Source organism: Leptodactylus fuscus, chromosome 3 (assembly GCF_031893055.1).
Source record: "Leptodactylus fuscus isolate aLepFus1 chromosome 3, aLepFus1.hap2, whole genome shotgun sequence".
NCBI classification, from domain to species: domain Eukaryota; kingdom Metazoa; phylum Chordata; class Amphibia; order Anura; family Leptodactylidae; genus Leptodactylus; species Leptodactylus fuscus.
Genome location: NC_134267.1, coordinates 75,165,637 through 75,190,086, shown reverse-complemented (window position 1 = coordinate 75,190,086; position 24,450 = coordinate 75,165,637). Strand labels below are relative to the sequence as shown.

Here is a 24,450-nt window from a genome sequence, read left to right as displayed (position 1 = left end):
ACCTAGTAGCCCGGGGTCACTGGCAAGACCCCCAATCTCGCTGCGGGGTTGCTTATAATTGCGCACCCCTTGGATGCCGTAGTCATATTTGACCACAGCATCCAAGGGGTTAAAATCCACCATCAAAGCAAAGCTTCGCTTTGTTAATGTGACAGCTGTAACACAGCCGAGACCCGAAAGTAATGCCATGGGCACAACTTCTGTGCCTGCGACATTACTCTTCAGTACTCAATTCCTGTCAGGATCAACCAGGTATGTCGAGGCTTCAGGCAGCCTGGGCTCATTGGCGGCGGGTGCCCAGGAGGACATTTAACCAGGCAGATGCTGTGGTCGTCCAAGGGGTTAAAACCCCAATCGAATCTTAGCTTTGATCAGGGGTTAAGGAGCCAGGTGTTAGCTGTGAGTTACAGCTAACACCTGCTCCATGTGCTGTCATTACTTTTAGTTTTGCTTTGAAACCCCTAAGATGCCACGGATGCTATTGACCATTACATCTAAAAGGTTAAAAGGCCATATCTCTGCTTTATATTGTCATCATATTTTAATTGTCCTTTAATATAATTTAGAAGTTAGAAGTGCAACACTGATTTTGCAGGTTTCCAAGAAAATTTCCCAAACTAATTTACTAGGGACCATTTCAGTTGTGAGGAGGATTATAAAGGCCTATATATTAGAAACCCTCATATACAGTCCTATGAAAAAGTTTGGGCACCCCTATTAATCTTAATCATTTTTTGTTCTAAATATTTTGGTGTTTGCAACAGCCATTTCAGTTTGATATATCTAATAACTGATGGACACAGTAATATTTCAGGATTGAAATGAGGTTTATTGTACTAACAGAAAATGTGCAATATGCATTAAACCAAAATTTGACCAGTGCAAAAGTATGGGCACCCTTATCATTTTATTGATTTGAATTCCCCTAACTACTTTTTACTGACTTACTGAAGCACAAAATTGGTTTTGTAACCTCAGTGAGCTTTGAACTTCATAGCCAGATGTATCCAATCATAAGAAAAGATATTTAAGGTGGCCAATTGCAAGTTGATCTCCTATTTGAATCTCCTCTGAAGAGTGGCATCATGGGCTACTCAAAACAACTCTCAAATGATCTGAAAACAAAGATTGTTCAACATAGTTGTTCAGGGGAAGGATACAAAAAGTTGTCTCAGAGATTTAACCTGTCAGTTTCCACTGTGAGGAACATAGTAAGGAAATGGAAGACCACAGGGACAGTTCTTGTTAAGCCCAGAAGTGGCAGGCCAAGAAAAATATCAGAAAGGCAGAGAAGAAGAATGGTGAGAACAGTCAAGGACAATCCACAGACCACCTCCAAAGAGCTGCAGCATCATCTTGCTGCAGATGGTGTCACTGTGCATCGGTCAACTATACAGCGCACTTTGCACAAATAGAAGCTGTATGGGAGAGTGATGAGAAAGAAGCCGTTTCTGCACGTACGCCAAAAATAGAGTTGCCTGAGGTATGAAAAAGCACATTTGGACAAGGCAGCTTCATTTTGGAAACAAAAATTGAGTTGTTTGGTTATAAAAAAAGGCGTTATGCATGGCGTCCAAAAAGAAACAGCATTCCAAGAAAAACACTTGCTACCCACTGTAAAATTTGGTGGAGGTTCCGGCAATGCCGGCATCGGGAATCTTGTTAAAGTTGAGAGTCGCATGGATTCCACTCAGTATCAGCAGATTCTTGAGAATAATGTTCAAGAATCAGTGACGAAGTTGAAGTTACGCCGGGGATGGATATTTCAGCAAGACAATGATCCAAAACACCGCTCCAAATCCTCAGGCATTCATGCAGAGGAACAATTACAATGTTCTGGAATGGCCATCCCAGTCCCCAGACCTGAATATCATTGAACATCTGTGGGATGATTTGAAGCGGGCTGTCCATGCTCGGCGACCATCTAACTTAACTGAACTTGAATTGTTTGTCCAAAATACCTTTATCCAGGATCCAGGAACTGATTAAAAGCTACAGGAAGCGACTAGAGGCTGTTATCTTTGCAAAAGGAGGATCTACTAAATATTAATGTCACTTTTCTGTTGAGGTGCCCATACTTTTGCACCGGTCAAATTTTGGTTTAATGCATATTGCGCATTTTCTGTTAGTACAATAAACCTCATTTCAATCCTGAAATATTACTGTGTCCATCAGTTATTAGATATATCAAACTGAAATGGCTGTTGCAAATACCAAAATATTTAGAACTAAAAATGATTAAGATTAATAGGGGTGCCCAAACTTTTTCATAGGACTGTATATTACCTTTTAATTTGGAAGTTTGTTAAGCATTTCACAGGAATTAAAACAATATGGAGATAAAATTTAGACTTTTTTTTTTCAATAACATGTTCATTTAGCCCTAAAATTAACATATTGAAAAGGGTTAAAGGAGAAAATGTATGTCACAGTTTGTTATGCAAATTCACTCGAGCAGAGAAATACCCCACAGAGCCCTTAGGCTGAGTTCACACAGAGTTTTTTGGTCAAGAATTTCGCCAAGAATCCGCTTAAAAATCAGCCTCCAAAAAAAGCCTCCTAATAGAACTTCTTCACAGAGCTCTCTCTCACCTGGAGAACACTGTGAGAATAATGTTCTTTGATGTCTCCAGTGCGCTCAACTCCATTCAGCCAGGGCTATTGAGGGAGAAGCTGAATTTTGGTGGAGTGGACCATCACCTGTCCAACTGGATCTTAGACTACCTCAAAAAACCGCCCTCAGTATATGAGAGCCCGGGACTGTGTGTCTGAGGGCTAGTTCACATGTAATTAATGCGCACGCATTCTGGCACGTATACACATGTCAGAGTGTGAGCGCTCAAAACAGATCACATTCATTTCAATGTGTCGTTACGGGCGTATAACGCGCATAATTAATTATATACGTATACGTGCCATAACCTGGGCTTCCATAACACTTCTGCAGTGCCACAGGCTGATCACCTCCATGCCACATTGCTGTAATGATACAGTCATTCATGCAATAGGAGCCCCGACCAAGTATTGAGTGCATTTACTGGACATAATTTTCATTTGGCCAACATTTCTTTGTTAAATTTTTTTTTTTTTTTTTTTTTTTTTTACAGTTGGTGTTATACTGTATAATACTCTAATTTTCTGAAATAATGACTCTTGGGTTTTCATGTAAGCCATAATCATCAACATCAACAGAAATAAACACTTGAGTTCTCCATTTTCGTGTGTACAAGAAAATGGCATTCGGGCATGCTTACTGCACATGCCCGAGATTTCAATTCCGTACCACCGACATACAGACGCTGGAGGTGGTTACTCGCAGGGAGGAATAGGAGGACTTATAGAGCACAAGCAACAGAGTATGATTATCTAAAATTGCCAAAATCTTAAGATAGAGCCCCTTTAAAGGAGTTCATTATTATGCTGGGACTGACATTGTTTTCAGCTATCTCCAATAGTTCCACAGTGAATGGAGTGTTGGTGACGCATATGTACCACTGCTCTATTCACATTGGGCACTCAAGGAGCCCGTTGAGTCTCAGCAGTTGGACCTGTGGAAAAAACAGGGGAAAAAAACACTTTGAAACACATTTACTTACCATGCTGAATATCTTTCATGTCTAAATGAAGGCTGGACATTAATATTCCTACTGCTTGTGATCTTTTATTGCTCAAAAGCTTGACAACCTGTGGAGATGAAACTACATTATACTCAACCCTTAAAAACTTACACGTATGATGCAAAGTTTAGAATTTAGAATATAGAATATATAATTTAGAAGATATGCATGTAGTGCATATCATCAATAAAAGTGAAGACTACACTTAAAGTGACACTCCAGTTTATTTTAAAGAGCCAGGAAGAGTCAGGAATCAGTCAGGAATCAGACATATTCTTGACAGTAAAGAAACAAAATAATATGTTGAATCATGTAATATTGTGAAGGAACAATATTTCAAAAAAGCATAGAAAAAATATAGCATAAAAAGCTAAGATCAACAGTCCTGAGTTGCAATCATACCTGTGACTGATCCTTCATTGATGGGTGGTCCAAAATGCAATATATTACACAACATTTGTGTATTACATTAGACATATAATGGGACAAAGGGATTTCTAAGATTCACACTTTTTTTTACTGTTAGGATTTAACATTTTTAAGATTCACATTTATAGTGCAAACACAGGGAACATGCATATATAAGGATAACTGAAACAATCCCTTTATGGGTGTAGAAGCTGCATCAACATGGCATTCAAGGAGGGACTAGCAACAAAAGAATGTGGAGAAAAATTTAAATCTGTACAAGAGTTATGTAATCAAAGTAAAGGTGCCCTCAAGAAAAGAAAAAATCTAAAACAACTTTTATTGTTATATACTGTTAAAAATATTAGGGCAGGCGGCCCCTTTAAAATTAGGCGTCAATAGCGTACACCTTTAATTAAGAGGATTTTAGTGAAAATTCCCCAAGTCTATAATTCTTAGAACTATCACCATTTATGTGTTTGCTTGGTTTCATAAGCCCCCTACCCTCCAGTCGCCAGTATTTCACATGAATGTATTTGTAAACCATGCATCTACCATGCTTTTGTTCAATAGTATACTAGTTTTGTAATCAGGGCTTGAACCTGCGGTGCCTTAGCAATCTATGTTTCCGCATGTCAAAGCACAGTATTAATACACAGTAATGGCACCTCTTTCTCTAGTTTATAGCTATACCACTGTGTTAAAAAATTTTTTTTCTAAAAGTCGCCATATTCCGCCATAACTTTTTTATACGTCAGTGTACGGGGATGTATAGGGCGTCTTTTTTTTGTGGGGCTGGGTGTACTTTTTAGTTCTACCATTTTCGGGAAATGCTATTGCTTTGATCACTTTTTATTCAAATTTTTATCAGAATCAAAACAGTGAAAAAACGGCGGTTTGGCACTTTTGACTATTTTTCTCACTACGGTGTTTACCGAACAGGAAAAATATTTTTATAGATTTGTAGAGCGGGCGATTTTGGACACGGGGATACCTAACATGTATTTTCAGTTTTTAACTACTTTTATATGTGTTCTAGGGAAAGGGGGGGGGATTTGAATTTTTAATACTTTTTATATTTTTTTTATATTTTTTTTAACTTTTTTTTACTTTTTTTTTTTTGCATTTATTAGACCCCTAGAGGTGTTGAACCCCAGGAGGTCTGATCACTAATGCAATGCATTACAATGCTGTTTGCTCTTTCCCTTTGAGGAGGCCACTTTGTTAGTCAATCGCCAGGACTATGAGATTCAGACCTCATTACACTGATTCACACCCTGGAAAAGATGCTTTTCAATCTGGCTGGTCAGGGGACTAGAGATGTGGTGCCAGCTACATGAGCCCTGTGGGGGATGAACTGGAGGAGGAGGATAAAGAGGACATTGGAGCACAAGTAATGTCTAGTCAAATGGGTAGAGAGGAGGAGTAGGAGAAACCGGAACAGCAAGAGGGAGATTAGGAGGACGAGGCAGTTGACCCAGACACACCAGTATCTGTGGCAGTATGCAGTGGAGATAGATGCAGGGAGTCCCTCTGAGTCACTTGCGCAAATGGCCCGATGGCAGTATGCAGTGGAGATAGATGCAGGGAGTCCCTCTGAGTCACTTGCGCAAATGGCCCGATGCATGACTACTGGCACTCCAGCATGTTAAACCCTTGCTTTCAGGGAAAAATGGGGGACTTTTTTACACCCGCTGAAAGAGAGGACAAACTGAACTACTGTAGAGACATGCTATGTAGTAAGTTGACCACTGCCTATCTGTGCCATCATCCATCCTCTCGCATGTCCGACTGGGGAAGGGGGGGTCCTGAGCGCTCAACTTGCACTGGCATGGCAGCTGTGGGAGTGGTTTCAGGTGGCAGGAGCATTATGGGCTCTGTCAGCAGCAGCTTGAGCCTAGAGTCACTGATGAGCAGCTTTCTTCACCCACATAGTGAAGAAGCTGAGCAGAGCAGAACCAACAGGTAGTGGCGTACTTAGAGTGCACCCTGTCACCTGACGTGGAAAATCTGCTGGACTTCTATGAAGCCAAAACTGGATTTGTGGCCGCAATTGGGTACACTTACCCACATATCTTGGCCATTTTGCCGGTGATCGCTGGCTCCTGGAGCATGCTCCAGGGCCGAACCCAGCCTCAGTCCCTACCTACTTGCCTCAACTACCCTAGGGGGATAGAGGACAACTGGGTGACAGTCATTTCCTACAATACAAATGTATACACAAAACACAGACAAGACAAACAGACACAGGTAATCAAGAGAGCCAAGGCTCAGAACCAAATTTGGCTTATACTCGAGAATACACGGTAATTATATCTATTTTACTATAAAATAAGAAATAATATAATGACTTACTTGTTTGGACTTGGTCTTGGTTATAGTGTCAGAAATAGGTTTCTTCTTTTCTTTTACTGCAGTTTTGGAAAATAGACTTTCAAGCTCATGAACATCTACTTTGGGTTCACTAACTACTTCCCAAACGAGAGGACTGTTGGAATCTCTAAGATAAAAAAAAAATAATAAAAAGAAATTTAGGATGTACAATATTTCAATTAAAGGAACATTAAAGCAGATTTACTATTGAAAATGGGTCACAAAACTGTACATGCTTCACACCACATGTATTAACTGTTTTAGATACATTCTGCACCTTGTGTAACAAGAAAAGAAAAGAGTGTGGATTAATGGAACACCGTGCAGCAAAAAATGTGCCAAAATTTTTGCTGTGAGACTAATTTAGCTAAAAAATGGTTTAAAATAGGCTAGACAGTCTAACAATAGGACTGATTTATCATCCATGGTCAATCATCCATGAATCTGGTGTATTTCAAAACTGTCACTGCTGGGGGCATGCTTCTTTAAGTGGCTACTGACTAATTGGAGCTAAAGATAATCTTTGATCACCTCCACAAATTCAAGTGCTTAGCATCTGTTAAAACGTGCTGTTCCAATGATTGTAAGTGGAATTTTCTCTCTAACTCTCTCCATTCTTGAGCAACAAGCAAAGTTAGATTAGGTGAACAATGGGATATTTAAGCTTTGTAATGTCAGAAGACCAGTGTCAGCAAGTGGGCTCCAACCAGAGGCAGACAGTGTCAGAGCTCAGAATCAAACCCCTTGTCTGCTACTCCCTAAACCCCTTTTTGACAGTACAGAGCCTACACACAATATCAGGCATCAAAATAACAGCATTGGTTGTCAGGAATGGTGGTGGCTAGAAAAAAAAAACAACCACACCAGAATCAGTGGCGTTACTCCTTTTAATGGATGCTAAGAACTGGAGTTGGTAGAGGTAGTGAAAGGGCCCCTTTAAAAGGCATAATTGGTTGTGTTGAGTGTGATTTGGTGGGCTGAGGACTTTGGTGGGCTTGAGTAATTGCACACTGAGTCTGTCAAGCTTCTTTTCTGTGTGAAGTTTGCGTTGGAACTAATGACACAATTTAAAATCCTTTTTTACTTTACCTGTACCAAATTGAGGAGAGGAGTTACTGTAATAGTACAGTGGAAGCCAAGCAGCGGCATAACTACTGGGGTAGCAGTGGTAGCAGCTGCCACAGGGCCCGTCCCTAGGGGGCCTGGCAGGAACCGCTACCACTGTGGATTTTATTTTTTTTAATAGGCAGGTAAAGGGCCCTCTTTACTTACTGATCCTGGTCCTCCTCACGGCTGTGGGCGCCTCCCCTTCTGCAGAGGCGGCTGTGAGCAGGAGCCAGGATGGGTAAGTAAGGCCGCAGGCCTTTTCATACCCCGAGTATAATGATTGGAGACCCAGGGGAGGTGAGGGAACATAAAAAAACATTGTTATTTACTTCTCCTGGCTCCAGAAGGCTTCCAGCGGGACGGGGGGCTTCACATGGGCCAGGGGTTGCGTCCTTATTCGTCACAACGCAAGCCCCTGTTCACGTGATGTCCACTACATCATTGAAGATTGATGACATCAGCAGGGAGTGGGCTGGAGCCTGGAAAAGGTAACTAACAGTGTTATTTTTATGTTTGTATCCTCCTCTGAGCCTTCAATTATTATACTCTGGCTGGTCCATTATGAGGCATAATACTGTGTGCGAGGGCCACTATGGGGCATAACACTGTGTGCAGGGGCCACTATTGGGCAGTATACTGTGTTCAGGGGCTGCTACGGGGAATAATACTGTGTGCAAAGACCAACATAGGGCATAACACTGTGTGCAGGGGCCATTATTGGGCATAATACTTTGTGCATGGACCACTGTGGGGCATAATACTGTGTGCAGGGCAGGGGCATAATAGTGCGTGCAGTAATGGGGGGATGGTCGGTCTGGGTCTTTGGGGGGGGAGTCGTTTGTGGGGGCCATGTCAAAAGTTTGACACATGCCATTCCTAGATACGCAACTGAAGCCAATTCTTTAAAGGTGACAGCTGGTCTGAATCAGAGCAACCACAATAGCCACTGGGTCTCTGCTATAAAAAAAATAGGTCATTATGATTGCAAGCATCGTTTTATTTTATGCTCCCCAAAGCTGGTTCCCACTGTCCATGTTAACGTTACAGGATGGCTCATATACAGCAAGATCATGACAGACATCCTGTCTCTATAGCAGCCAGGATCAACATAACTGAGGAGATGGAGGATCAGTTGTATAAGCTAATATCTGTGGGCAGCACAGGCAAGTTCAGTAATCCTGAAGGGAGATTTTACTACAGCTACAGAGGTCTATTACCGTTAATAACAATGTATCCTATAGAATACGGTATCGTTCCAATCAAAGTATAAATAAAACATAACTTTTAATAGCTTAATTAAAATCTTCCAATTCGGAAGTAATATTGAGAAGACGTACACACTATAGACTAAACTTAATTCAGGTGCCATCACTAGGTAAATATTCTCCAGAGAGAGTATAAAGATGACGTCCTCTCCTCCAGGTAAGTCCCCAATGATAGTAATTCCGGCCCCCCACTCTTATTGACTATTCAGTTAATGACAGTTTAGGATTGCCCAAATCTGTAAATTGTGTGCAGAGAGATACGTTAGATGGATCTCATATGTGTCCAAAGCACAATCTACACATTTAAGACGGCATAGACTCGGTCGCGGCGTCTTACACCGATAGACATCGGCAGCTCACCATCAGAGCTGTGTCGGCAACTGCAGTTATCTCTGCATTTATTATTTTTTGTCTCTTTTTGAAATTTAGCCACATCAATTACTATTAGAAAGAGTCAGTGCACATCTCCTGATGAACCTGTCAATTCAGGGGAAACGCGTTGAGAAAGCCTAGTGAGAAAACTTAATAGAATTAGTTGACTAGTGTATAATTAGCAGGGGAGGATTCGGGGAACATAGATTGGCTCATGGATCTGACTGGGAATGCATGACAAGGGGGCTGAGCACATTGCCGATATCTCTTCCTGCCTAAGGCTCAGCTACATATAGAGCACAGTTTCTACCTAATGCTACATATAGAGCACTGACCCGGCCACGGGGAATCTATCACCTTTATACCATAGTAGCGGTGGGACATTTGATAATTGACTAACATGTGTAGATTGTGCTTTGGACACATATGAGATCCATCTAACATATCTCTGCACATAATTGACAAATTTAGACAATCCTAAACTGTCACTAACTGAATAGTCAATAAGAGTGGGGGGCCGGAATTATTATCATTGGGGACTTACCTGGAGGTATACTCTCTCTGGGGAATATTTACCTAGTGACGGCAGCTGAAATAAGTTTAGTCTATAGTGTGGACGTCTTCTCAATATTACTTCCGAACTGGAAGATATTAATTTACGCTATTAAAAGTTATGTTTTATTTATACTTTGATTGGAAGGATACCGTATTCTATAGGATAATATGACATGAAGGGAGACTTATTGCAGGAAAATTTTATTGTCTAGCATGTGGAAGACAGAGGAAATGCTCTGGATTATTTTTAATAAGTCAGGACTTGTTGGAAATGTCACTGTTGGCGAAAACCTTCGTAATAGTTATCATAATCTAATCAGATTCCACCTAAATTGTAAAAAAAAGAGAAAGGATGTGAGGGCAAAATCCCTCAATTTAAAAAAGGCCAATTTCCCCAGTATAAAGAATACATTTACATCTACATTAAGTAATTATATTGCAAAATGCATACTCACAGAGAAAAAGTATACACATCTTAAAGTAAACCATTCCCATGCCTTACTGCTACTGTTTAAAGGGTGATAAACAATAAAAAAAAAAAATGAGCATTTAAAAAATATAAATCAGAAAGTGTATAATGAAATAAAATCAGCTAAAATACATATTGAAAGGAGTTTGTATGTTCTCCCCGTGTTTGCGTGGATTTCCTCCAATACTACAAAGACATACTGATACGGGAAAAAAAGTACATTGTGATGCCTATATGGTGCTCACAATCTACATTTAAAAAAAAATACATATTGAAAGAAAGGAAAGTAAAACTAACCTCAAAAATTCTTTAAATATATAAATGTAAAAGAAACATGGTCACAATAGGTAGGTCCCTTAAATAATAGAAAGTTGGGCAATGATGAAGAAAAAGCCCAAAAGTGCGTTAAGGACCAGGCCTCTTTTTTCAAAATTGACATGTGTCACTTTAAATGGCAATAACTTTGAAACGCTTTAACTTACACAAGTGATTTTGAGATTGTTTTCTCGTAACACATTATACTTCATGTTAGTGGTAAACACTAATCAATATTTTTGTATTTATTTATTTAAAAAAATAGGAAATTTGATGGAAATTTGGAAAAAATTGCAATTTTCATAATGTGAAATTCTCTGCTTTTCAGGCAGATAGTCATACCACCCAAATACATGGCATCATCTTTTGATTGTCTTTTAATTTATTTTGGACATCACAAGGCTTACAAGTGTAACAGCGATTTTCCAGATTTCCAAGAAAATTCCCCAAACTAATTTTTTTGGGACCACTTCAGTTCTGAAAGTAATTATAAAGGCCTATATAATAGAAACCCCCATAAATCACCCCATTTTCAAAACTGCACCCCTCAAATAATTCAAAACAGCATTTGGGATGTTTGTTAACCCTTTAAGCATTTCATAAGAATAAAAATAATATGGAGGTGAAAATTAGACATTTAACTTTTTTTCACTAATACATTCATTTAAACCTATAATTAACACATTCAAAAAGGGTTAAAGAAGAAAATGCATCTGGCAGTTTATTGTGCAATTTCTCCCGTGCACAGAAATACCCCACATGTGGGTGTAAACTGATTTTTAAGCACACGGCAGCGCACGGAAGGGAAGGAGCAACGCACGGTGTTTGAACAGCAGATTTTACTGAAATAGTTATGTCTCATTTGCAGAGCCCCTAGAGTACCAAAACAATGGAAACCCCCCAAAAGTGACCCCATTTTAGAAACTACACCCCTCACAGAATTCATCAAGGGGTATAGTGAGCATTTTGACCCTACAGCCGTTTCACAGATTTTGCTAACATTGGAATGTGTAAATGAAAAATGACTAAAATGTCACTTTCTTCCCAAAGTGTTCATTTTCACAAGGGGTTAAAGGAGAAAAAGACCCCCCCAGTTTGTTAAACAATTTCTCCTGAACACGGAAATACCCCATATGTGGCCATAATCTACTGTATGGGAACATGGCGGGGCTCAGAATGGAAAGAGTGCTATTTGGCTTTTGGAGGGTGGATTTTGCTGGAATATTTTTCAGGTGTCATTTTGAATTTACAGAGCCCCTAGAGTACCAATAGAAACCCCCTAAAAGTGACCCCATTTTGGAAACTACACCCCTCATAGAATTTATCTAGGGGTAGAGTGTGCATTTTGGCCTCACAGCTGTTTCACAGATTTTATTAACATTGGGACGTAAAAATGAAAAATTACCTTTTTTTCCAATAATTTGTCAATTTAGCCCCATATTTAAAATTTTTGCAAGTAGTTAAAGAATTAAAATCCCCCCACAGTTTGTTACACAATTTCTCCTGAACACGGCAATACCCCATATGTGGTCATAATCTGCTGTATGGGTACATGTTGGGGCTCAGAATGGAAAGAGCGCTATTTGGATTTTGGTGGGCAGATGTTGCTGGAATAGTTTTCTGGTGCCTTGTCGCATCTGCTGAGTCCCTAAGGTATCAATACAATGGAAACCCCTCAAATGTGACCCCATTTTAGAAACTACACCCATCAAGGAATGTATCAAGGGGTATTATGATTTTGAGACTAAAAATGCTTCCCAAAAATTGAAAATTGAAATTTTTAAAGAAATATGCCATTTTGGTGCCCTATACATTGCACCCACTTTGTGTTGTCAGAGACCTGCACTCCTGAAACTATTAAGGGGCCATCCAGAGGGACAAAAAATTATATATGTGGGTATAAACTGCTGCTTGGTCACACAGCAGGGCTCAGAAGGGAAGGAGCACTGCGCTTTTTAGCTTTTGGGGTAAATATTTAGAGGGATTTTCTGGGCGCCATGTTGTTTTTGCAGAGCCCTGGAGGTGCCCGTAAACTGGAATTCCCCAAGAAGTGACCCCATTTTGTAAGGGCAATTTTAGGGTCTCTGCAAAAGGGTCATGGCATCCAAAAACCAAACCGTCTAAGCCTGCTCCAAAAACCAAATAACCCTTCTTTCCTTCTGTATCCAGCTGTGCCCCAATATAAGTTTATACCCACATATCACATTACATACGTTATCCCGGTTACACCAGTGTCATACATGTGGCATAATATCAGTACAGTCCTATGAAAAAGTTTGGGCACCCCTATTAATCTTAATCATTTTTAGTTCTAAATATTTTGGTGTTTGCAACAGCCATTTCAGTTTGATATATCTAATAACTGATGGACACAGTAATATTTCAGGATTGAAATGAGGTTTATTGTACTAACAGAAAATGTGCAATATGCATTAAACCAAAATTTGACTGGTGCAAAAGTATGGGCACCCTTATCATTTTATTGATTTGAATACTCCTAACTACTTTTTACTGACTTACTGAAGCACAAAATTGGTTTTGTAACCTCACTGAGCTTTGAATTTCATAGCCAGGTGTATCCAATCATGAGAAAAGGTATTTAAGGTGGCCAATTGCAAGTTGTTCTCCTATTTGAATCTCCTCTGAAGAGTGGCATCATGGGCTACTCAAAACAACTCTCAAATGATCTGAAAACAAAGATTGTCCAACATAGTTGTTCAGGGGAAGGATACAAAAAGTTGTCTCAGAGATTTAACTTGTCAGTTTCCACTGTGAGGAACATAGTAAGGAAATGGAAGACCACAGGGACAGTTCTTGTTAAGCCCAGAAGTGGCAGGCCAAGAAAAATATCAGAAAGGCAGAGAAGAAGAATGGTGAGAACAGTCAAGGACAATCCACAGACCACCTCCAAAGAGCTGCAGCATCATCTTGCTGCAGATGGTGTCACTGTGCATCGGTCAAAAATACAGTGCACTTTGCACAAGGAGAAGCTGTATGGGAGAGTGATGAGTAAGAAGCCGTTTCTGCAAGCACACCACAAACAGAGTCGCCTGAGGTATGCAGAAGCACATTTGGACAAGCCAGCTTCATTTTGGAAGAAGTTCCTGTGGACTGATGAAACAAAGATTGAGTTGTTTGGTCATACAAAAAGGCATTATGCATGGCGTCCCAAAAAAACAGCATTACAAGAAAAACACATGCTACCCACTGTAATTTGGTGGAGGTTCCATCATGCTTTGGGGCTGTGTGGCCAATGCCGGCACCGGGAATCTTGTTAAAGTTGAGGGTCGCATGGATTCCACTCAGTATCAGCAGATTCTTCAGAATAATGTTCAAGAATCAGTGACGAAGTTGAAGTTACCCCGGGGATGGATATTTCAGCAAGACAATGATCCAAAACACCGCTCCAAATCAACTCAGGAATTCATGCAGAGGAACAATTACAATGTTCTGGAATGGCCATCCCAGTCCCCAGACCTGAATATCATTGAACATCTGTGGGATGATCTGAAGCGGGCTGTCCATGGTCGGCCACCATCAAACTTAACTGAACTTGAATTGTTTTGTAAAGAGGAATGGTCCAAAATACCTTCATCCAGGATCCAGGAACTGATTAAAAGCTACAGGAGGCGACTAGAGGCTGTTATCTTTGCAAAAGGAGGATCTACTAAATATTAATGTCACTTTTCTGTTGAGGTGCCCATACTTTTGCACCAGTCAAATTTTGGTTTAATGCATATTGCACATTTTCTGTTAGTACAATAAACCTCATTTCAATCCTGAAATATTACTGTGTCCATCAGTTATTAGATATATCAAACTGAAATGGCTGTTACAAACACCAAAATATTTAGAACAAAAAATGATTAAGATTAATAGGGGTGCCCAAACTTTTTCATAGGACTGTATATACCACATATGACATTACGTACATTATCCCGGGTACACCAGTGTCATACATGTGGCATAAACTGCAGTTTGGGCACACAGCAGGGCGCAGAAGGGAAGGAGCACGATGCGCCTTTTGGAGTACAGATTCAGATGTTTGGTATCTGGACGCCATGTCATGTTTGTAGAACCTGTAAGGTACCTGGAAAAGTGGATTCCCCAAGGGAGTAATCCCAGTTTGAAAACTGCACCCCTCAAAGAATTTCTCAGGGGGTGTAGTGAGTATTAGTATCCCAGACGTGACTGCACTGCGGATGGCGAAGAGGGAATATATAAGCTGTGTGGAGGACATTGCAAACATCAAATTCCCTACTATGTCCCAGTAGCTCCTATGTTTTGGGGAGTCACTCTGGGGGTCATTTTGGGGGTCACTTCTGGTGTCTTTTCGCTCATAAGCTGTAAATATGGGGTGTCCCCTGATATCCGCTTGCACAACTTATATATTCTCTACCTGACGCAGCCAGTTGAGTTCTAATAATTTGGCGATTTTTGCAGGTTTTTGTTCTCGCATTACTAGATGTTATATTTTCTTTATTTTTCTGGTGACGTGGCCATATGAGGGCTTGTTGTTTGCGGAATGAGATGCATTTTGTAATGACACCATCTTGCGGTGCCTATAACTTACTGAATACATTTTATGAACTCTTTTTTGCTGGATTAAAAAAAAAATAAAAATCAATTCCGGTATTGCGTTTTACCTTTTAAATTTTTCGCCATGCAGTGTACAGTATAAGTAACATGTGACCATTATTCTGCGGGTTGGTTCGGTTACGGCGATACTGCATTTATATTATTTTTTTTATGCGATACTAATTCTGCAGAACAAAAACACATTTGGGGACATAAATCAGTGTTTTTTGCATCGCCATCTTCTGAGAGGCGTAACATTTTTATTTTTTGGTTGATAGTGTTGGTTGGGGGCTTATTTTTTGCGGGACAATGTGTGCTTTTTATTGGTACTATTGTGAGGTGCATTTGACTTTTTGATCACTTTTTATAGCATATTTTGTAAGGTGAGATGGCGAAAAATCACTACTTCCGGCGGGTTTTTACCGTTTTTTTTCCCCGTCATTCACCATGTACATTAAATATTGTTACAGTTTTATTGTACAGATTGTTACGGACGTGGCGATACCAAATATGTGTTGTTTTTATTAATTTTTAGTTGTTTTTTTTTATATAATTCACTTTCTATAGAAAAAAGGGACTATTGGGGCTTTATAACTTTATTAATTGTTTTAAAACACTATTTTTTTTCCACTTTTTTTTTTTTTTTTTTTACTTTTTCATGTGTCCCTATGAGACACTTGGATTAGTGATGATTTCATCACTAATCCACTTTCATACAGAGTGAGACACAGGCTGCACGTGTCACTCTGCAAACAGGAAGTGAGCTGTGCTGACGGCACAGACTCACTTCCAGAAGATGCCGGCAAGATGAACAGGTAAGTGGGGGGCTCCGGCTCTGGTTAGTGACCCCAGGCTGCATATTACAGATACTGGCACCCCCCGATCTCGCCGCGGGGGGCCGCGGGGGGGGGGGGGGGTCGGCAAACACTGCAAAACCCTTTGTTTGCGGTGGTCATGTTTGACCACCGCAATCAAAGGGTTAAAACCTCTGATCGATGCTTTTATCAATCGGAGGTTAAGGAAAAGGGTGATAGCTGTCTGTAACAACTATCACCCGCTTCCGATTCCGCCCGCTCAGCTAGTGAGCGGGCGGAATTACCATGACGTACTATTACCTCATGGTGCGCTAAGAACCTAGCGCCCATGAGGTAATAGTACGTCAAAGGTCGCTAAGGGGTTAAATGGGTTCTTTAGATCTGTATATACAGAAGATCAGACAGTAGTAGATGTAGGTGTCACCAATAGGGTTGAGCGATCATGTTCGGAAAAGATCGGATTCCGATCGGCGATCGAGAAAATTTCACGATCGGAATTCCGAACACGATCTTTTTAGGTGGGATCGAGATCGGTGATTAATTCCCACAATGCTTTGCTACTGGCCAATCAGTGTGGGAAAAGCTAACAATGTTAGCCTTCACACTGAGTATACACTCCGCTCATTCTGAGTGGAGTGTATACTCAGTGTGAAGGCTCCGCTGTGGTTTCATAGGAATGAATGGAAGCAGCTGGTACACAGCCTTAACCCCCTGCGTGCCAGCTGCGTCCTTTCATTCTAATGTGAGACTAGCTAACATCTCTAGTAGCTACTTACCTGCAGAGATTGCTGGTCTGGTGCCCGGTGTTGTCGTTGTTCTTCGCCTCGCTGCCCCCGCCTCCCAGGTTAGTGTTAAAGAGCTAGGAAGAAGGCAGTGCTTGTGGCTTAGGAGAGTGGGGGCAGGTACTGGGAGGGGAGACATCACGTCTCCCCTCCCAGTACCTGCCAACACTCTGCTAACCCGCCCACACTCTCCTAACCTGGGAGGCAGGGGGCAGCGAGGCGAAGAAGAACAAGAACACCGGGCACCGGACCAGCCATCTCTGCAGGTAAGTGGACACCAGGGGGAACTAAGTAGCCAGAGGATTTTAAAAAAATCCTCTGGCTACTTAGTGATTGAAAAAAATCACTACACAGCGTGGATTCTAACAATTCAAGTGTTCAATTGTTAGATTCCATGCTGTATAGTGAATAGGATTGTTTTTAAAATCCAATCTCCGATTAGTAAAAAAATCCCATTGACTTGCATTGGGATCGGAATTGGGATCGAGATCGGGTTTGAATGAAAAATGATCGGAAATCGGATTTCAAAATCGATACTGAAAAGTCAAGATCGGCTCAACCCTACTCACTAATGCTGGTAATACATCAACCAATATACTAAACTGGATAAAATTAGAAATGGTATGTCCAAATGGATTACACCCATAAACTGTGGTTAGTGACTTGAAATTAATTGAGGATATACACGTTCAACTCAATAAATTAGAATATCATCAAAAAGTAATTATTTTTTTTTTTTAGTATTTCAAATGAAAAAGTGAAACCCATATATTATATTGAGTCATTACAAACAGAGTGAACTTTTTCAAGTGTTTATTTACGTTAAATTTTGATGATTATGGCTTACAGCCAAGGAAAACTCAAAAGTCATTATCTCGGAAAATTAGAATATTTTATTAGTCCAACTGTAAAAAAAATTATTTAAAACAGAAATGTTGGCCAAATGAAAAGTATGTCCAGTAAATGCCCTCAATACCTGGTCGGGGCTCCGTTTGCATGAATGACTGTATCAATGCAGCAATGTCGATCAGTCTGTGGCACTGCAGAGGTGTTATGTAAGCCCAGGTTGCTTTGATAGCAGCCTTCAGCTCATCTGCATTGTTGGGTCTGGTGTCTCCCATCTTCCTCTTGACAGTACACCATAGATTCTCTTTGTCAATGACTGCCTTTTTCAGCCAAGTTTCCTGGCCAATCAAGCACAGTGATACTGTGTTTATTAAAACAAGTATTGGTACTTTTAGCAGTGTGGACAGGTGCCAATGAAAATGAAAATGGTTGGAAAATGAAAATTTAATCTCCAAAAAGCTGTCGGCACAGGGAAGCACAAAACACAGTGGACCTACACAAGCAGATGACTCTCCTATCGCTGATAGTGGAAACTTCATACTAATCCACAAGCAGCTTTGATTGTGTGTCCTCTCCACTTTTCCTCCAGACTCTGGGACCTTGATATGTCTGTGTGTGGTGGCTCTTGAAGCACTGACTTCAGCAGCACTCCACTCTTTGTGAATCTCCCCCAAATTTTTGAATGGCATTTTCTTAAAATCCTATGAAAGCTGTGGTTATCCCGGTTGCTTGTACACCTTTTTCTACCACACTTTTTCCTACCACTCAACTTTCTATTAAAGGGATTATATCAATAAAATCATATCTTTTCTCGATCACATGTAGGAATAGCTTTAAGAAAGGCTATTCTTCTCCTACCTTTAGATGTCTTCTCCGCATCGCCATTCGGTAGAAATCGTTTTTCGTCTATATGCTAATGAGTTCTCTCGCAGCACTGGGGACATGCCAAAGCGCTCAAACAGCACTGGGGGCGTCCTTTGTTGTTTTCCTTGTTAATCATCAACATTAATATAAATTAACACTTGAAAAAGTTCACTCTTTTTGTAATAACTCAAACAGAGTGACTCAAACTGGTGTTTCACTTTTTCAATTGAATTACTAAATAAAAAATTCAATTGAATAAGAAATTCATTTGAATTACTAAAAAAAAATAACTTAATGATTATATTCTAATTTATTGAGATGCACTTGTATGTTCTGAAATGTTTTGTAATGATGCAACCTGTTTGGCCCATATTTTTTAAAAATGGACAACACCCTTAAAGCCATTTTTGAAGCTTTCAGCTGTTGCTGTGACCAACTCATGGGGTAGACTATTCCACAAATTCACAGTCTTTTTTACATTTGGAGATTAAAAAGGCTTTCATGTCCTCATTAGAGATGATCGAACAGTGAAATATTTGAGATTCGATATTTGTTTTGAATAGCCCCTCAATATTCGACTATTTGAACGAATATCAAACCTCATTATAGTCTATGGGGAAAAATGCTTCATTTCAGGAGAGTCACCAAGTTTACTATGACACCCCAAGAAATGATGCCAACACCCTGGAATGCAACTGGGACAGCAGGGGAAGCATACCTGGGGGCATCTAACATGCCCAAGTACTTGTATTACGCCACTATCTCGTCAGGATCCCTGTCAGCTTGCAATATGTGGGAGCTGACTTTTTCCCATAGGAATGCATTGACCAGCATTGATTGGCTGAATGCCATACACAGTACAGCATTCGGCCAATCAACGCTGGTTCTGCCGGAGACTCGTCTGTGAGGAGACGGAGTCTAAGATCGGTCCACAGCAGTCTCCATTGTGGTCCAATCTCAGATGTAGCAGAGCTGGCCATGAGCTGAGCTCTGCTACACCCAACAATCCCTCCATCTACTCCTCCTGTCACACAAACAGCTCTGCACTACATCCAACCATCCCTCTATCTACTCCTCCGGTCACACACACACAGCTTTGCACTACACCCAACCATCCCTCCATCTACTCCTCCTGTCATACACACAGCTCTGCACTACACCCAACCATCCCTCTATCTACTCCTCCTGTCAAACACAGCTTCGCACTACACCCAACCATCCCTCCATCTACTCCTCCTGTCACACACACAGCTCTGCACTACATCCAACCATCCCTCTATCTACTCCTCCTGTCATACACACAGCTCTGCACTACACCCAACCATCCCTCTATCTACTCCTCCTGTCATACACACAGCTCTGATACTACACCCAACCATCCCTCTATCTACGCCTCCTGTCAAACACAGCTTTGCACTACACCCAACCACCCCTCTATGTACTCCTCCTGTCACACACACAGCTCTGCACTATACCCAACCATCCCTCTATCTTCTCTTCCTGTCACACACACATCTCTGGTGTAGCAGAGCTCAGCGCACACTCAGCTCTGTTACATCATGCCCAAGTACCTGTATTATGCCTCTATCTCATCAGGATCCTTGTCAGCTTGCGACATGCAGAGCTGACTTTTTCCCATAGGAATGCATTGACCAACGTTGATTGGCCGAATGTCATACAGAGTACGGCATTCGGCCAATCAATGCTGGTTCTGCCGGAGGAGTTGGAGTCTAAGATCGGACCACAATGGAGACTGCTGTGGACCGATCTTAGACACCACCTCCTCAAAGACGAGCCTCTGGCAGAAAAAGCGTTGATTGGCCGAATGCCGTACTCTGTATGGCATTCAGCCAATCAACGCTGGTCAATGCATTCCTATGGGAAAAAGTCAGCTCCCGCATATAGTAAGCTGACAAGAATCCCGACGAGATAGAGCTCCAAAGAGCTGTGTGAGTAACACTCAAACCTAAGAAAAGGTAATCCCTAGCTAACCCTGCCAGTACATCTATCCCTGTCTCACAGTCACATAGTTCAAAGTCTCAAATTACCCGAATCTGAAACCGACCATTCGTATAATGTGGAGGCAGGGCCGCACCTCTAATGAGGCGACGTGAGGCGATGGCCTCAGGTGGCACTTTGGGGGGGGGGGGGGGGGGGGCGGCGTAGAGGAGCGCTGGTCTGTGTGATTTGCTCCAGACCATTATTATATGCCGCCCCTCCTGATAGTGGTTGCGCTGTTAAATAGATCGGCGTCTGCAAGACACCGATCTATTTAAAACTAATGCCGTGTTTCTGTAGACACAGAGAACACAGACAACACGTCTGCTTCTCTGTGTGGGAGGTGCGTGTGATGACGTCATGCGCCTCCTACGCTGAGGCGCAGCAGCCATCCTGCGCGCTGTGATCCCGGCTAATGAAGAGGAGACGCGGCTGCATCAAGCACTCATAGGTACGTGAGTATAACTTCTTTTTTTTTTTTTTTTTTTTAAGGCGAGTTGTGGGTATGTAAGGGGTCATTAGGAGGGGGCACTTTATTATCAGGAGTTATTTAGATAATTTGTTAGTTCAAGGGAAAAAAAGGAAAAAATTTCATAGCCAGCTTGCATGGTTTTCCCAGTGCAGATTTATTACTCACATGTGTCACTGTGCAGACAGGACGGTAGATGCTTGGACCATAAATTCCATCAGCTTTGTAATGATTTGAAACTTTTTCAGCAAGGAGGAGTCCAGCACCAGACTTGAGTCCTAAAACTGAACTTTTATTGTCTTGCAGGTTTAAAATCCATATAACAAAGAGCCCATTAACTTGTTGGTCCCACTGGACGTTTCCTTCTCAATATGAAAGAACCAACAAGTTAATGGGCTCTTTGTTATATGGATGTTAAACCTGCAAGACAATAAAAGTTCAGTTTTAGGACTCGAGTGTGGTGCTGGACTCCTCCTTGCTAAAAAAGTTATTTATATAAGGGCTATTATGGGCATTATTAATATAAGGGGGTATTATTAATAAGGGGCACTATATAAAGAGGACCTTTCATGGATTTGGGCACTTGCGGTTTTATATACTGCTGGAAAGCCGTCGGCTTTCATGATCTGTGCCCCAGGTGAAAAGCTATTGGTGCCGGTACCGTAGCTCTTCACCGTCAGAAGGGCGTTCCTGACAGTCAGTCAGGAACGCCGTTCTTTACAGCAGCGCCTATAGCGCTGTACTGTGAGAAGGGTGAGGAACATCCCCCCAGTACTCATCTATGCACGAGTATTATCAGGAGGGGAGGGGGCGTTCCTCCCTGGTCTCACTGTACAGCGCTATAGTTACTGCTGTGAAGAACGGCGTTCCTGACTGACTGTGAAGAGCTACGGTACTGGCACCAATAGCTCTTTACCTGGGGCACAGATCGTGAAAGCCGACAGTGCGCTGAATTCAGCGCACTGTCGGCTTCAAAGCGGTATATAAAACCGCATGTGCCCCAACTCATGAAAGGTCCTCTTTAAGGCGCTTTGTGTAGGTGAGGACAATATGGGTTGGGTGCCTGGGGAGTCAATGATGTCTGTGTTGCAAACTTCACAGAGACAAATCACATGGTGGAAGAAGTGGTCATGGTGGTCCAGAGGGAAGAGACGGGAAATGTGAGCGATTAGTCAGGGACGTCTCCGGTAAGTCACCACATAATGTTACGCACTGTATTACTGTAGTGTTACCATTAGCGCGGAGGGGGGGGGGGGCGCTTTTCTGTCGTCCGCCTCAGGCAGCAGAAAGGCTAGGTTCACCACTGAGTGGAGGTCACCTGATTTAGCCAGCCAATTACTTTTTCCGATTTTTTTTTCGATGCCTTCGCTGTCATAGTTCCTGTCCCACCTCCCCTGCACAGTTATTGGTGCAAAAAAAAGTGCCAGGGAAGGTGGGAGGGGAATCAAATTTTTTGTGAGTTTGCCTCTGGGTATTCGATTCCAATTGAATACCTCGAACGGCCTGATATTCCATCAAATATCAATTTGATCGAACGCCGTTTGCTCATCTCTAGTCTTCATGCATATATGGTTTTATATACATAAAGGGCGTTCCTCACAGCCTAGCGTCATTGCTGGGCTGTGAGGAATGCACCCCTCCTCCGACAGTAGTTGTCCATAGCTCTTGCTTGTTATTTTTTATGTGTAGCTTGGGGTTTATTACTTGTTGGAATTTTGCCTATTTAAGGTGTTTTTATGCTCATATGAGGTGGTCTTTTTCATGTCTATGTATATGTGCTTTTATGTGCTTTTATGTGCTTATGCTTATGCTTATGTGCTTATGTATGTACAGTTGTACATTATTCTACATGACCTGTTTTGTGCAATTTCTTATGGGGCTTGTTGTTCCACATTGTACTTCAATATGCTTTTAGTACTAAATGTATATGTATATAGCTTTAAATTGTGATATGTTACATATATTTTTGGCAGTATCCTTATCTCCATTCTTACACGTTTTTTTTTTTTTTTTTTAATCATAACTGTACTCTGTATATCTCTCTTATATCATTGGTGTTCACTAGAGATGAGCGAAGAGTGTTCTATCGAACACATGTTCGATCGGATATCAGGGTGTTCGCCATGTTCGAATCGAATCGAACACCGCGTGGTAAAGTGCGCCAAAATTCGATTCCCCTCCCACCTTCCCTGGCGCCTTTTTTGCACCAATAACAGTGCAGGGGAGGTGGGACAGGAACTACGACACCGGGGGCATTGAAAAAAATTGGAAAAAGTCATTGGCTGCCGAAATCAGGTGACCTCCATTTTAGACGAATAGTGGATTTCAAATCCGGGTCATATGAGAATGTGAACTTTGTGACTATGAGACAGGGATAGCTGTACAGGCAGGGATAGCTAGGGATAACCTTTATTTAGGTAGGAATGTTATTAAAAATAACTTTTTGGGGCTCTATCGGGTGTGTAATTGTGATTTTTGTGAGATAAACTTTTTCCCATAGGGATGCATTGGCCAGCGCTGATTGGCCGAATTCCGTACTTTGGCCAATCAGCGCTGGCTCTGCTGGAGGAGGCGGAGTCTAAGGTCGGACCTGAATGGAGACTGGTGTGGAGCGATCTTAGACTCCGCCTCCTCCAGCAGAGCCAGCGCTGATTGGCCGAATTCCGTACTCTGGCCAATCAGCGCTGGCCAGTGCATTCTATTGGCGTGATGAAGCAGTGCTGAATGTGTGTGTTTAGCTCAACTACTCCACCGGCGTAGTTGATCTAAACACACACATTCAGCACTGCTTCATCACGCCAATAGAATGCATTGGCCAGTGCTGATTGAAGCAGAGCTGAATCTGTGTGCTTAGCTCAACTACTCCACCGGCGTAGTTGAGCTAAACACACACATTCAGCACTGCTTCATCCTGCCAATACAATGCATTAGCCAGTGCTGATTGGCCAGAGTACGGAATTCGGCCAATCAGCACTGGCTCTGCTGGAGGAGGCGGAGTCTAAGATTGCTCCACACCAGTCTCCATTCTGGTCCGACCTTAGACTCCGCCTCCTCCATCCGAGCCAGCGCTGATTGGCCGAATTCCATACTCTGGCCAATCAACACTGGCTAATGCATTGTATTGGCGTGATGAAGCAGTGCTGAATGTGTGTGTTTAGCTCAACTACACCGGTGGAGTAGTTGAGCTAAGCACACAGATTCAGCTCTGCTTCAATCAGCGCTGGCCAATGCATTCTATTAGCTTGATGAAGCAGAGTGTGCACAAGGGTTCAAGCGCACCATCAACTCTGATGTAGCAGAGCCAAGTGTGCACAAGGGTTCAAGTGCACCCTTGGCTCTGATGTAGCAGAGCCGAGGGTGCACAAGGGTTCAAGTACACCCTCGGCTCTGCTACATCAGAGCCAGGGGGGGTTGCGAATGAACCCTTGTGCAGCCTCGGCTCTGCTACATCAGAGCCGAGGGTGCGCTTGAACCCTTGTGCACACTCTGATTCATCAAGCATTGGCCAGCGCTGATTGAAGCAGAGCTGAATCTGTGTGCTTAGCTCAACTACTCCACCGGTGTAGTTGAGCTAAACACACACATTCAGCACTGCTTCATCACGCCAATAGAATGCA

General features: G+C 41.9%; 1 protein-coding gene across 2 annotated transcripts in view; it reads right to left on the bottom strand.

Annotated features, from left to right (window-relative positions):
• The window catches only part of FMN2 (formin 2), a 241,998-nt gene that overhangs the window by 110,804 nt on the left and 106,744 nt on the right, over positions 1-24,450 (bottom strand). For both annotated transcript variants that reach the window (XM_075267760.1, XM_075267761.1), the window contains exons 6-7: positions 6,381-6,525; positions 3,597-3,684 (exon numbers count right to left, since the gene is read on the bottom strand). In XM_075267760.1, coding sequence (XP_075123861.1) covers positions 3,597-3,684; positions 6,381-6,525 — 233 coding nt within the window. The remainder of the gene's footprint in view (positions 1-3,596; positions 3,685-6,380; positions 6,526-24,450) is intronic.